The sequence below is a fragment of the Oncorhynchus tshawytscha genome, unplaced genomic scaffold (assembly GCF_018296145.1).
Source record: "Oncorhynchus tshawytscha isolate Ot180627B unplaced genomic scaffold, Otsh_v2.0 Un_contig_2333_pilon_pilon, whole genome shotgun sequence".
NCBI classification, from domain to species: Eukaryota; Metazoa; Chordata; class Actinopteri; order Salmoniformes; family Salmonidae; genus Oncorhynchus; species Oncorhynchus tshawytscha.
The window spans coordinates 135,851-151,343 of NW_024609427.1; the positions used below are offsets into that span (position 1 = coordinate 135,851).

The following is a 15,493-nucleotide window of genomic DNA, read 5'->3' on the forward strand; positions in this document are numbered from 1 at the left end:
CCAGTCAGTCAGCCAGCTACAGTGCCCAGGTGAAGCCAGTCAGTCAGCCAGCTACAGTGCCCATTAGCACATGCTGTGAAGGGTGATTGAGTGTGCTGACAGGTTTTGTAGAGGACCCTCCTCCAACCAGGTGAATGGAGGTCCAGACCAGACTCACCTGAAAACAGGCCAGGTGGAAGCAGAGGTTCAGGGTCTCAATGACCATGGCAGCCCCTCTGCCCATAGGACACACACACACTGAACACACCTGACGAGAAGTCAGCACTCTGGAGGGAGAGAGGGAACAGGAACAAACAGGATGAGAGGGGGATCAGAGGGACCAGACTGATCCACAAGGTCTGGTGGTAAGATGAGAGAGAAGGGGATCAGAGGGACCAGACTGATCCACAAGGTCTGGTGGTAAGATGAGAGAGAAGGGGATCAGAGGGACCAGACTGATCCACAAGGTCTAGTGGTAAGATGAGAGAAGGGGCTCAGAGGGACCAGACTGATCCACAAGGTCTAGTGGTAAGATGAGAGAGAAGGGGATCAGAGGGACCAGACTGATCTACAAGGTCTGGGGGTAAGATGAGAGAGAAGGGGCTCAGAGGGACCAGACTGATCTACAAGGTCTGGGGGTAAGATGAGAGAGAAGGGGCTCAGAGGGACAGACTGATCTACAAGGTCTGGGGGTAAGATGAGAGAGAAGGGGATCAGAGGGACCAGACTGATCCACAAGGTCTGGGGGTAAGATGAGAGAGAAGGGGATCAGAGGGACCAGACTGATCTACAAGGTCTGGGGGTAAGATGAGAGAGAAGGGGATCAGAGGGACCAGACTGATCCACAAGGTCTGGGGGTAAGATGAGAGAGAAGGGGCTCAGAGGGACCAGACTGATCTACAAGGTCTGGGGGTAAGATGAGAGAGAAGGAGATCAGAGGGACCAGACTGATCCACAAGGTCTGGGGGTAAGATGAGAGAGAGGGGGATCAGAGGGACCAGACAAGGTCTGGGGGAACAGCCATTGAAAAGGTCCTCCTACAAATGCCTTGGTATACGGCTGGACGATGAGCTACAAGTTCACCAGGAAGATAAAACTGAAATTGGGTTTTTATTTTCACAAAGTCCCTTGTGTCTAATGTATTATGATGACTTATTGTATATGCATGAAGCCCGTTCCGTTCCTGAGACTGTTAATCATGCATTCATCCTCGTTACTAATGCTCTCATTCTCCTCTCTGGGATCAGACTGTATGAGGAGACTACAGCACTCAAACTCAGATGGTGGATTTGGAAAGTGTTCACACCCCTTGACTTCAACCAGTGTTACATTACAGCCTGCCTGATTTCTTCCTCAATCTAATCCAAACCCCAGTGACATTTCACAAGACCCCATTCACAAGACCCCATTCACAAGACCCCATTCACAAGACCCCATCACAAGACCCCATTCACAAGACCCCATAGTGACATCACAAGACCCCATAGTGACATCACAAGACCCCATAGTGACATCACAAGACCCCATAGTGACATCACAAGACCCCATAGTGACATCACAAGACCCCATAGTGACATCACAAGACCCCATAGTGACATCACAAGACCCCATAGTGACAAAGTGAACACATGTTTTTAGACACTTGACAAACACAGAAACACCTTATTTACAGAAGTATTCAGACAATTTGCTATGAGACTTGAAATTGATCTCAGGTGCATCCTGTTTCTATTGATCATCCTAAAGATCTGTCTACAAGTTGACTGGAAGTTCACCTGTGGTAAATTAAATAGATTGGACATGATTTGGAAAGACACCTGTCTATAAGGTCAGAGCAAAAACCAAAGCCATGAGGTCGAAGGAATTGTCCGTAGAGCTCCGAGACAGGATTGTGTCGAGGCACAGATCTGGGGAAGGGTACCCACAAATTCTGCAGCATTTAAGTTCCAAGAACACAGTGGCCTCCATCGTTTCTTAAATGGAAGAAGTTTGGAGCCACCAAGAATCTTTCTATATCTGGCTGCCCGGCCAAACTGAGCAATCGGGGAGAAGGGCCTTGGTCAGGGAGGTGACCAAGAACCCGATGGTCACTCTGACAGAGCTCCAGAGGTCCTCTGTGGAGATGGGAGAACCTTCCAGAAGGACAACCATCTCTGCAGCACTCCACCAATCAGGCCTTTATGGTAGAGTGGCCAGACTGAATCCACTCCTCAGTAAAAGACACATGACAGCCTGAGTTTCCCAAAAGGCACCTAAAGGACTCTGACCGTGAGAAACAAGATTCTCTGGTCTGATGAAACCAAGATTGAACTATTTGGCCTGAACGCCAAGCATCACATCTGTAGGAAACCTGGCACCGTCCCTACGGTGAAGCTTGGTGGTGGCAGCATCATGCTGAGAGGATGTTTTTCAACAGCAGGGACTGAGACACTTGTCAGGATCGAGGGAAAGAAGAACGGAGAGAAGTGCTCAGGACCTCTGACTCGAGTGAAAGTTCACACAGCCAAGACAACACAGCAGTGGCTTCGGGACAGCTCTCTCGTCATACCCAAGAAGACTGTAATCGGGACAGCTCTCTCGTCATACCCAAGAAGACGAGGCTGTAATCGCTGCCAAAGATGCCTTCAACGAAGTCCTGATTAAAGGGTCTGAATACTTAAGTAAATGTGTAATCTTTAATAAATGTGAAAAAATGTTTGTCATTATGGGGTATTGTGATGTCACTATGGGGTCATTGTGATGTCATTATGGGGTATTGTGTGTAGATTGTATAGATTGATGAGGGGGAAGAAACGATTTAATCCATTTTTGAACAAGGCTGTAATGTAACAAAGTCAAGGTCTCGGAACGCTTTCAAAATGCACTTTTAAACATACAACACAAGTCCTGATTGGTCCATTACCGGTGGTGCTGCTGTGAGACGGGTCGTGATTCGCCGGTGACGGGTTCCTCTCCGGTGTTGGCCGGGGGAAGATGTGCTGAAGGGGCGGGGCCAGGTAGGGCTGTGCTTCTGAGTCCCGTTGGAGTAACCCCCCAGGGCCACACTCATGCTGTGCCGGGAGGAGGGGGGACGGTACGGGGCGGCGAAACCCAGGGAGGAGTGGGGGCGTTGGGGGTTAGAGAGCAGGGTGGTGGAAGAGGGAAGGTTGTCCAGAGAGTCGTACCTGCCGAGAGGTCAGATGGAGAGGTCAGATAACAGGTCACGTAGAGAGAGGTATGTTCCAAATGGCACACACCCTCCTACCTCTTCATAGGTCCTCGCCGGTTACTGGGTTGACCCCCCCTCCTACCACCTCCGGTTACTGGGTTGACAACCCCCCCCCCTCCTACCTCCTCATTGGCCCTCGCCGGTTAGTTGGTTGACAACCCCCCCCCCTCCTACCTCCTCATTGGCCCTCGCCGGTTAGTTGGTTGACAACCCCCCTCCTACCTCCTCATTGGCCCTCGCCGGTTAGTTGGTTGACAACCCCCCTCCTACCTCCTCATTGGCCCTCGCCGGTTAGTTGGTTGACAACCCCCTCCTACCTCCTCATTGGCCCTCGCCGGTTAGTTGGTTGACAACCCCCCTCCTACCTCCTCATTGGCCCTCGCCGGTTAGTTGGTTGACAACCCCCTCCTACCTCCTCATTGGCCCTCGCCGGTTAGTTGGTTGACAACCCCCCCCTCCATGGCCCTCGCCGGTTAGTTGGTTGACAACCCCCCTCCTACCTCCTCATAGGCCCTCGCTGGTTACCTGACAACCCCCCCCTCCTACCTCCTCATTGGCCCTCGCCGGTTAGTTGGTTGACAACCAACCCCTCCTACCTCCTCATAGGCCCTCGCCGGTTAGTTGGTTGACAACCCCCCTCCTACCTCCTCATTGGCCCTCCCGGTTAGTTGGTTGACAACCCCCCTCCTACCTCCTCATAGGCCCTCGCCGGTTAGTTGGTTGACAACCACCCCCTCCTACCTCCTCATAGGCCCTCGCCGGTTAGTTGGTTGACAACCCCCCCCTCCTACCTCCTCATTGGCCCTCGCCGGTTAGTTGGTTGTTTGTTGTCAGAGGTGGAGCGTTGTCGTATCCAGCTGTTGTCTGTCAGCAGAGCGGTCCTCTTCCTCATCTCGTCCAGGATCTGTTGCCTCTCAGCCTCTACTAAGGACATGCTCTGAGGAAGCTTCCTCCTAGCGACCTCCCTGGTAGCGCCTAATAACCAACCAGAGAGCAGAGTCACGACGGTAAAACAAATCATAGTTCGTACAGAAAGACCAATAAAAAGGACAGACACATGAGCATTGTCCATTGAGTGAACAATATTATTCCAACGACCAATAGGTGAAAACAAACCCCTCTATCACAATACAGAAAGGTGAGGAGTCATTACCCTGGGCCTCGGCTAAATGAGAGGACTGGTTAGAGTCATTACCCTGGGCCTCGGCTAAATGAGAGGACTGGTTAGAGTCATTACCCTGGGCCTCGGCTAAATGAGAGGACTGGTTAGAGTCATTACCCTGGGCCTCTGCTAAATGAGAGGACTGGTTAGAGTCATTACCCACCCCTGTCTCCCTGGGCCTCGGCTAAATGAGAGGACTGGTTAGAGTCATTACCCACCCCTGTCTCCCTGGGTCTCGGCTAAATGAGAGGACTGGTTAGAGTCATTACCCACCCCTGTCTCCCTGGGCCTCGGCTAAATGAGAGGACTGGTTAGAGTCATTACCCACCCCTGTCTCCCTGGGCCTCGGCTAAATGAGAGGACTGGTTAGTGTCATTACCCACCCCTGTCTCCCTGGGCCTCGGCTAAATGAGAGGACTGGTTAGAGTCATTACCCACCCCTGTCTCCCTGGGCCTCGGCTAAATGAGAGGACTGGTTAGAGTCATTACCCACCCCTGTCTCCCTGGGCCTCTGCTAAATGAGAGGACTGGTTAGAGTCATTACCCACCCCTGTCTCCCTGGGTCTCGGCTAAATGAGAGGACTGGTTAGAGTCATTACCCACCCCTGTCTCCCTGGGTCTCGGCTAAATGAGAGGACTGGTTAGAGTCATTACCCACCCCTGTCTCCCTGGGCCTCGGCTAAATGAGAGGACTGGTTAGAGTCATTACCCACCCCTGTCTCCCTGGGCCTCGGCTAAATGAGAGGACTGGTTAGAGTCATTACCCACCCCTGTCTCCCTGGGCCTCGGCTAAATGAGAGGACTGGTTAGAGTCATTACCCACCCCTGTCTCCCTGGGCCTCTGCTAAATGAGAGGACTGGTTAGAGTCATTACCCACCCCTGTCTCCCTGGGCCTCGGCTAAATGAGAGGACTGGTTAGAGTCATTACCCACCCCTGTCTCCCTGGGCCCCGGCTAAATGAGAGGACTGGTTAGAGTCATTACCCACCCCTGTCTCCCTGGGCCTCTGCTAAATGAGAGGACTGGTTAGAGTCATTACCCACCCCTGTCTCCCTGGGCCCCGGCTAAATGAGAGGACTGGTTAGAGTCATTACCCACCCCTGTCTCCCTGGGCCTCGGCTAAATGAGAGGACTGGTTAGAGTCATTACCCACCCTGTCTCCCTGGGCCCCAGCTAAATGAGGAGGACCCAGGTCTCCCTGGGCCTAGGGTAAATGAGAGGGCTGGTTAGTGTCATTACCCACCCCTGTCTCCCTGGGCCTAGGTAAATGAGAGGGCTGGTTAGTGTCATTACCCACCCCTGTCTCCCTGGGCCTAGGGTAAATGAGAGGGCTGGTTAGTGTCATTACCCACCCCTGTCTCCCTGGGCCTAGGTAAATGAGAGGGCTGGTTAGTGTCATTACCCACCCCTGTCTCCCTGGGCCTAGGGTAAATGAGAGGACTGGTTAGTGTCATTACCCACCCCTGTCTCCCTGGGCCTAGGTAAATGAGAGGGCTGGTTAGTGTCATTACCCACCCCTGTCTCCCTGGGCCTAGGGTAAATGAGAGGGCTGGTTAGTGTCATTACCCACCCCTGTCTCCCTGGGCCTAGGTAAATGAGAGGGCTGGTTAGTGTCATTACCCACCCCTGTCTCCCTGGGCCTAGGGTAAATGAGAGGGCTGGTTAGTGTCATTACCCACCCCTGTCTCCCTGGGCCTAGGGTAAATGAGAGGACTGGTTAGTGTCATTACCCACCCCTGTCTCCCTGGGCCTAGGGTAAATGAGAGGACTGGTTAGTGTCATTACCCACCCCTGTCTCCCTGGGCCTAGGGTAAATGAGAGGACTGGTTAGTGTCATTACCCACCCCTGTCTCCCTGGGCCTAGGGTAAATGAGAGGGCTGGTTAGTGTCATTACCCACCCCTGTCTCCCTGGGCCTAGGGTAAATGAGAGGACTGGTTAGTGTCATTACCCACCCCTGTCTCCCTGGGCCTAGGGTAAATGAGAGGGCTGGTTAGTGTCATTACCCACCCCTGTCTCCCTGGGCCTAGGGTAAATGAGAGGGCTGGTTAGTGTCATTACCCACCCCTGTCTCCCTGGGCCTAGGGTAAATGAGAGGACTGGTTAGTGTCATTACCCACCCCTGTCTCCCTGGGCCTCGGCTAAATGAGAGGGCTGGTTAGTATCATTACCCACCCCTGTCTCCCTGGGCCTAGGGTAAATGAGAGGGCTGGTTAGTGTCATTACCCACCCCTGTCTCCCTGGGCCTAGGGTAAATGAGGACTGGTTAGTCATTACCCCCTGTCTCCCTGGGCCTAGGGTAAATGAGGACTGGTTAGTGTCATTACCCACCCCTGTCTCCCTGGGCCTAGGGTAAATGAGGACTGGTTAGAGTCATTACCCACCCCTGTCTCCCTGGGCCTAGGGTAAATGAGGCCTGGTTAGAGTCATTACCCACCCCTGTCTCCCTGGGCCTAGGGTAAATGAGGACTGGTTAGTCATTACCCACCCCTGTCTCCCTGGGCCTAGGGTAAATGAGAGAACTGGTTAGTGTCATTACCCACCCCTGTCTCCCTGGGCCTAGGGTAAATGAGAGGGCTGGTTAGTGTCATTACCCACCCCTGTCCCCTGGGTCTCGGGTAAATGAGGCCTGGTTAGATTTGACCAACATGGTGTAAAGTGCATCAACATCAAGGCTGGGTTTGGAATGGGGAGCCACTCATTAAACAGAGGGACAGTCAACAGCAGAGTCTGACCTTTCACCTCCTGTCTGTGGAAACCCTCCAACGATGGGGAGGACCTGGATTTCATCCTGATCAACAAACACACAAGTCAGGTTATACAACACCCTGCAGTACTCACACACACACACACACACACACACACACACACACACACACACACACACACACACACACACACACGTCTGTCAGGTTACACAAGACAACACCCTGCAGTACTCACACACACACACAAGTCTGTAAGGTTATACAAGACAACACCCTGCAGTACTCACACATACAAACACTGAGCACAACTAGTCATACAAATCACACGATTCATTTACAGTTTGTCATCACAAAGGTGCACTCCCAAGCCCCCTAGCTTGGTGAAATCATAGGAGTCTCTAGTACTGACTGACCTGTCAGCTATAGATAGCTGGGTGAAACCATAGGAGTCCCCAGACCTGGAGGCAGAGGCAGCAGAGGAGGCAGCCAGGACAGAGGGCGAGAGGACAGAGGGCGAGAGGACAGAGGGCGAGAGGACAGAGGGCGAGAGGACAGAGGGCGAGAGGACAGAGGGCGAGAGGACAGAGGGCGAGAGGACAGAGGGGGAGGACAGAGGGCGAGAGGACAGAGGGCGAGAGGACAGAGGGCGAGAGGACAGAGGGCGAGAGGACAGGGCGAGAGGACAGAGGGCGAGAGGACAGAGGGCGAGAGGACAATCACAGCAGAGTCAATTTCTAGACAGCAGCCAGCAAGGTTGTGACTGACTGGTCCACAAATCACCTTGAAATCATAAACTAGTCAATATTTGTAGATAAGTCAGTCACAATTGACCCACAATGCATCAAGGATTTGATTCTCTTGAACAGGGCCGTAAGTGCCACCGGGCAGAGGGTTTAAACATCACCAGAACTAAATAATAACCAAGGTGTGGTCTTCCTCACCAATTATCTCCTTCTGCCACTTCAGTCTCCTCTTCCAGGTTCCTCCCTTCTTGAGGACGAGGCTCCTCCCTTCCCCCGTCCGAAACAACTTCCTTTTGATTGGATGCCACATGGGCAACAGGGGGCATGGGCTGGCTCAAGGCTGGCTGAGGACTGGCAAGGCCAGCGATCCCATTGGTCATGTCTCCTGAGCTCTCCATGTTCGGTGTGGATGATTTGACACAAGGGACTACATATCCCACGATGCATCTGGACGGTAGAGGATCAGGGGTCACCTCAGCCTGCCTGTATCCCTCCACCCCTGCCTCCTCCTGGGCCTGTTGCCACTCAGCATCCAGTCTCTCCTGGTCCTGACGGTACTTCTCCTGTACAACATCACACAAGACAACTGTCCAATCAGTTCCCTCAGACTACGGGTAAGTTTAGCCCAGAATTGGTTATTTATCATAACAGACATGGGGCACGAACAGGTCCAATGGAAGCAGCTCCACACTGAATCACTGAAGTCAAAGATCAGTGGCATCTGCTCAGTGTGGTTCCAGGCTAAGTGGCATCTGCTCAGTGTGGTTCGAGGCTAAGTGGCATTTGCTCAGTGTGGTTCCAGGCTAAGTGGCATTTGCTCAGTGTGGTTCCAGGCTAAGTGGTATTTGCTCAGTGTGGTTACAGGCTAAGTGGCATCTGCTCAGTGTGGTTCCAGGCTAAGTGGCATTTGCTCAGTGTGGTTCCAGGCTAAGTGGCATCTGCTCAGTGTGGTTCCAGGCTAAGTGGCATTTGCTCAGTGTGGTTCCAGGCTAAGTGGTATTTGCTCAGTGTGCTTCCAAGCTAAGTGGCATCTGCTCAGTGTGGTTCGAGGCTAAGTGGCATTTGCTAAGTGTGGTTGGCATCATTTGCTCAGTGTGGTTCCAGGCTAAGTGGCATTTGCTCAGTGTGGTTCGAGGCTAAGTGGCATTTGCTCAGTGTGGTTCGAGGCTGTGGCATTTGCTCAGTGTGGTTCCAGGCTAAGTGGCATTTGCTCAGTGTGGTTCCAGGCTAAGTGGCATCTGCTCAGTGTGGTTCGAGGCTAAGTGGCATTTGCTCAGTGTGGTTCCAGGCTAAGTGGCATTTGCTCAGTGTGGTTCCAGGCTAAGTGGCATTTGCGTCTTCCTGACCTGTAGGAGGCGCTCCTGCTCCTCCTGCCACTTCTCCTGCCTCCTCCTCTCTTCCTCGGAGTCCCAGGACCAACTGGAGGGGGAGGTGCTGAGGGACGGCACCTGGAGCTAGAGGACATCCCAGAATATTACCCTTCACACCGTCCCCCCAATACTCAGTCACAACACCCCCCCATCACCCAATCCTCAGTCACAATAACCAACCCCCCAATACTCAGTCACAACACACACACCCTTAAGAGCCAGTGTTCCCCCATCTTGTTCCTATGACTTACATCAGATATCGCCGACGCCGATCCTCCTAACAGAGAGAGAGAGGGGGGAGAGAGAGTGTTTTAACAGTCAGCCAATGTGAGAATAAATGTTTCCCCAAATCGGGCTTACTTATAATATCACCACATTTATCATCATTCTATTTATGATTTAATCAGAGAGCACTGCAAACCAAGGACCCAATAGAGCCTTCTGGGTAAATCAGAGCACTGCAAACCAAGGACCCAATAGAGCCTTCTGGGTAAATCAGAGCACTGCAAACCAAGGACCCAATAGAGCCTTCTGGGTGAATCAGAGAGCACTGCAAACCAAGGACCCAATAGAGCCTTCTGGGTGAATCAGAGAGCACTGCAAACCAAGGACCCAATAGAGCCTTCTGGGTGAATCAGAGAGCACTGCAAACCAAGGACCCAATAGAGCCTTCTGGGTGAATCAGAGAACACTGCAAACCAAGGACCCAATAGAGCCTTCTGGGTAAATCAGAGCACACTGCAAACCAAGGACCCAATAGAGCCTTCTGGGTGAATCAGAGAACACTGCAAACCCAGGACCCAAGAGCCTTCTGAATGATCTCAAACCACAGCGCCAATCAGCTGACATTCACACACACTGACTAGGTAGTAATCAACTAATCACAGAGCTGCTTGGGAGTGATGATCCAGATACTGGAATGCTGTTGCTTCAACTTCCGAGCACTGCACACACACACAGGTAGACATAGAGCTGACTCCTGGTGAGGTTGAACACACACACACACACACAGGTAGACCATAGAGCTGACTCCTGGTGAGGCTGAACACACACACACACACACACACACCACACAGGTAGACCATAGAGCTGACTCCTGGTGAGGTTGAACACACACACACACACACAGGTAGACCATAGAGCTGACTCCTGGTGAGGCTGAACACACACTCACCACACAGGTAGACCATAGAGCTGACTCCTGGTGAGGTTGAACACACACACACCACACAGGTAGACCATAGAGCTGACTCCTGGTGAGGCTGAACACACACACACACACACACCACACAGGTAGACCATAGAGCTGACTCCTGGTGAGGTTGAACACACACACACACTCACCACACAGGTAGACCATAGAGCTGACTCCTGGTGAGGCTGAACACACACACACACACACACACACACACACACACAGGTAGACCATAGAGCTGACTCCTGGTGAGGCTGAACACACACACAACACACTCACCACACAGGTAGACCATAGAGCTGACTCCTGGTGAGGCTGAACACACTCACCACACAGGTAGACCATAGAGCTGACTCCTGGTGAGGTTGAACACACACACACACACACCCACCACACAGGTAGACCATAGAGCTGACTCCTGGTGAGGCTGAACACACTCACCACACAGGTAGACCATAGAGCTGACTCCTGGTGAGGCTGAACACACACACACCCACACACAGGTAGACCATAGAGCTGACTCCTGGTGAGGTTGAACACACACTCACCACACAGGTAGACCATAGAGCTGACTCCTGGTGAGGCTGAACACACACACACACACACACTCACCACACAGGTAGACCATAGAGCTGACTCCTGGTGAGGTTGAACACACACTCACCACACAGGTAGACCATAGAGCTGACTCCTGGTGAGGCTGAACACACACACACACACACACACACACCCACCACACAGGTAGACCATAGAGCTGACTCCTGGTGAGGTTGAACACACACACACACACACTCACCACACAGGTAGACCATAGAGCTGACTCCTGGTGAGGTTGAACACACACTCACCACACAGGTAGACCATAGAGCTGACTCCTGGTGAGGTTGAACACACACTCACCACACAGGTAGACCATAGAGCTGACTCCTGGTGAGGCTGAACACACACTCACCACACAGGTAGACCATAGAGCTGACTCCTGGTGAGGCTGAACACACACTCACCACACAGGTAGACCATAGAGCTGACTCCTGGTGAGGTTGAACACACACACACTCACCACACAGGTAGACCATAGAGCTGACTCCTGGTGAGGTTGAACACACACACACACACACACACACACAGGTAGACCATAGAGCTGACTCCTGGTGACACTGAACACACACACACACACCACACACAGGTAGACCATAGAGCTGACTCCTGGTGAGGTTGAACACACACACCACACACTCACCACACAGGTAGACCATAGAGCTGACTCCTGGTGAGGTTGAACACACACACACACACACACTCACCACACAGATAGACCATAGAGCTGACTCCTGGTGAGGCTGAGGGGAAAAAACTACATTATGACACTGCCAGCTACAGGAGCAGACTGGGTAACCAGGAGCAGACTGGGTAACCAGGAGCAGACTGGGTAACCAGGAGCAGACTGGGTAACCAGGAGCAGACTGGGTAACCAGGAGCAGACTGGGTAACCAGGAGCAGACTGGGTAACCAGGAGCAGACTGGGTAACCAGGAGCAGACTGGGTAACCAGGAGCAGACTGGGTAACCAGGAGCAGACTGGGTAACCAGGAGAGGTCCCGTCTCCAGCTATAGATAAGGTCTATGTGACCAACAAAACCATCTCTGTATTCCCAGTCATTTGAAATCCATCAATTAGGGCCTAATGAATTTGATTTCCTTATATGAACTAAAATCATTGCATTTATATTTGTGTTAAATATATATGAGCAGCAGATTCGAGCACAAACAAGCAATCGCCCGAGTTGATTTAATCTACAAAGCAAATGCATAAATGTCTTAATGACTAATTGAATATAAACCAACAAGCCCCAGCCAACAACAAAGCCTGGCGACAGACATTAACATTGACTGTTACCTTCCTGATTAAAGAACTCTGCTCTCCTTTTCTGGGTTTTCAAAACAATCAGATCATGTTCTACACAGAGGGGAAACAGGAAGTGTGAAAGAGAAGAGGAAGTGCGAGAGTAACTGAGTTTCCGTAGAGTAACATCCGGGAACTACTAGGAAACTGAAAAAAAAATCTTCAGTCATTTCAAAGATAGAGTCTTCAACGTATTCATACTCCTGGACTTATTCCACATTTTGTTGTGTTACAGCCTGAATTCAAAGTTGACTAAATAGATCACACACACACACACACACACACACACACACACACACACCATAATGACAAAGTGTTTTTAGAAATGTTTGTAAATGCAATGCAGTAATCTAATTTCCGTAAGTATTCACACCCCTGAGTCAATTCATGTTAGGGAGTCACCTTTGGCAGCGATTACAGCTGTGAGTCTAAGAGAGTTACACACTTGGATTTCACAATATATATGTACATTATTTAAATTCAAGCTGGTTGTTGATCATTGCTAGACAATCATTGTCTTGCCATATATTTTCCAGCTGATTTAAGTCAAAACTTTAAGCTAGTCCGGAACATTCCGCCTTGGTAAGCAACTCCCGTCTACATTTGGCCTTACGTTGTCATGTGGAAAATTGTTCCTCTCCCAGTGTCTGGTGGAAGCAGATGATCAGCTTTCCCTCTCGGATTTTGCCTGTGCTTAGCGCCATTGTTTCTTTTTATAATTTTTTTTTTTTAAAAGCCCTTGCTGATGACAAGCATACCCATAACATGATGCAGCCCCGGTCTATGCTTGAACATATGGAGAGCGGAAGTCTGATGTGTCCCAAACATAACTTTGTATTCAGGACAATAAATTCATTATTTGTCGTCATTTTTGTTTCATGTTTAATATTATTTTTTTATTCTATACAGACTTCCTTCTCTTCCCTCCGTCATTTACTGTAGGTTAGTATTGTGGAGTAACAACCATGTTGATCCATCCTCAGTTGTCTCCTGTCACAGCCATTAACCTCGAACTGTTCTAAAGTCACCATTGGCCTCATGGTGAAATCACTGAGTGGTTTCCTTCCTCTCCGGCAACTGAGTTAGGAAGGACGCCTGTATCTTTGTAGTGACTGGGTGTATTGATACACCATCCAAAGTGTAATGAATAACTTTACCTCAAAGGGATATTCAATGTCTGCTTTTATTTAATGTTTACCCATCTACCAATCGGTGCCCTTCTTTTAGGAGGCATTGGAAAACCTCCCTGGTCTTTGTGGTCGAATCTGTGTTTGGAATGCACTGTTTAACCGAGGGACCTTAGAATTGTATGAGCGGGGTACAGAGAGGTGGTGATTATTTATATTTTTCATGTTAAAAATCACTAATCGCACATAGTATTTAGGCCATAACAAAAGGATTGAATAGTTATTGACCAAAGTCACTACAGCAATTATTTTATTTTATGAATTTCAACAAAAAATCTCAAAACATAATTACACTGACATTATGGGGTATTGTGTAGGCCTTTGACATAAAACCTCTATTTTTATCCATTTTAAATTCAGACTAACAAAATGTGGACCAAGTCAAGGGGTGTGAATACTTCCTGAAGGCACTGTCAAGTCCCAGTCAATTCATTCATTACCTTTACTTCGGACAGTCAGAGGATCGTCCTGAAAACCTCCCTTCCTGCTCTTAGAGGTCACCCCCTAAGAAGGGAAAAGACACGGAGATTTACATTATTCGGATGTTTTTGGAACCCGTTTCCTTCATCACTCAAATCATGTCAGTAAATGCGTTAGAGATGTCAACACTGATTGTATGAAAAAAAAGTGTCACACATTGACCTCTTGTCCGTTGATCTGGGCCAGTTTCACCATCGTTGCATCTCCACTGGTATCAGTTGGACCTGTAAGTGTCAGAACACCACTGGTCAGATGGATGATCGAGGCCCGGTCCCACAGGGCCTCTGACCCAGTCCGTCACAAGACAGGCCCGGTCCCACAAAGGGTTTACAAACATTGATTCACAAAATCAGTAGACACTACAGGAAGGCAAGTGACAAACAGAGCTCCCAGCAGGCCAGGGAGAGAGTGGTGAGGGACACAGAAACAGAGCTCATAGCAGGTCAGGGGGTGGGGGGAGTGGTGAGGGACAAACAGAGCTCCCAGCAGGTCGGGGGGGAGTGGTGAGTGAGGGACAAACAGAGCTCCCAGCAGGTCAGGGGGGGGGAGTGGTGAGGGACAAACAGACCTCCCAGCAGGCCGGGGGTGGGGGGGGAAGTGGTGAGGGACAAACAGAGCTCCCAGCAGGTCAGGGGGAAGTGGTGAGGGACAAACAGAGCTCCCAGCAGGTCAGGGGGGGAAGTGGTGAGGGACAAACAGAGCTCCCAGCAGGTCAAGGGGGAGTGGTGAGGGACAAACAGAGCTCCCAGCAGGCCAGGGGGAAGTGGTGAGGGACAAACAGAGCTCCCAGCAGGTCAGGGGGAAAGTGGTGAGGGACAAACAGAGCTCCCAGCAGGTCAGGGGGAAAGTGGTGAGGGACAAACAGAGCTCCCAGCAGGCCGGGGGAAGTGGTGAGGGACAAACAGAGCTCCCAGCAGGTCAGGGGGAAAGTGGTGAGGGACAAACAGAGCTCCCAGCAGGTCAGTGGGGGGGGAAGTGGTGAGGGACAAACAGAGCTCCCAGCAGGTCAGGGGGGGAAGTGGTGAGGGACAAACAGAGCTCCCAGCAGGTCAGGGGGAAGTGGTGAGGGACAAACAGAGCTCCCAGCAGGTCAGGGGGAAAGTGGTGAGGGACAAACAGAGCTCCCAGCAGGTCAGGGGGGAAAGTGGTGAGGGACAAACAGAGCTCCCAGCAGGTCAGGGGGGAAGTGGTGAGGGACAAACAGACCTCCCAGCAGGTCAGGGGGAAGTGGTGAGGGACAAACAGAGCTCCCAGCAGGTCAGGGGGAAGTGGTGAGGGACAAACAGAGCTCCCAGCAGGTCAGGGGGGAAGTGGTGAGGGACAAACAGACCTCCCAGCAGGTCAGGGGGAAGTGGTGAGGGACAAACAGACCTCCCAGCAGGTCAGGGGGAAGTGGTGAGGGACAAACAGAGCTCCCAGCAGGTCAGGGGGAAGTGGTGAGGGACAAACAGAGCTCCCAGCAGGTCAGGGGGAAGTGGTGAGGGACAAACAGAGCTCCCAGCAGGTCAGGGGGAAGTGGTGAGGGACAAACAGAGCTCCCAGCAGGTCAGGGGGAAGTGG

At 51.3% G+C, this 15,493-nt stretch overlaps 1 protein-coding gene across 1 annotated transcript in view; it reads right to left on the bottom strand.

The window, feature by feature from the left end:
• Positions 1-147: 147 nt before the first annotated feature.
• The window catches only part of LOC121844768 (LIM domain only protein 7-like), a 27,203-nt gene continuing 11,857 nt past the window's right edge, over positions 148-15,493 (bottom strand). The window contains exons 5-15 of the mRNA XM_042315256.1: positions 14,096-14,157; positions 13,894-13,957; positions 12,261-12,320; positions 9,421-9,446; positions 9,146-9,253; positions 7,998-8,362; positions 7,470-7,514; positions 7,084-7,139; positions 3,979-4,162; positions 2,882-3,143; positions 148-266 (exon numbers count right to left, since the gene is read on the bottom strand). Coding sequence (XP_042171190.1) covers positions 195-266; positions 2,882-3,143; positions 3,979-4,162; positions 7,084-7,139; positions 7,470-7,514; positions 7,998-8,362; positions 9,146-9,253; positions 9,421-9,446; positions 12,261-12,320; positions 13,894-13,957; positions 14,096-14,157 — 1,304 coding nt within the window. The 3' untranslated portion in view covers positions 148-194. The remainder of the gene's footprint in view (positions 267-2,881; positions 3,144-3,978; positions 4,163-7,083; positions 7,140-7,469; positions 7,515-7,997; positions 8,363-9,145; positions 9,254-9,420; positions 9,447-12,260; positions 12,321-13,893; positions 13,958-14,095; positions 14,158-15,493) is intronic.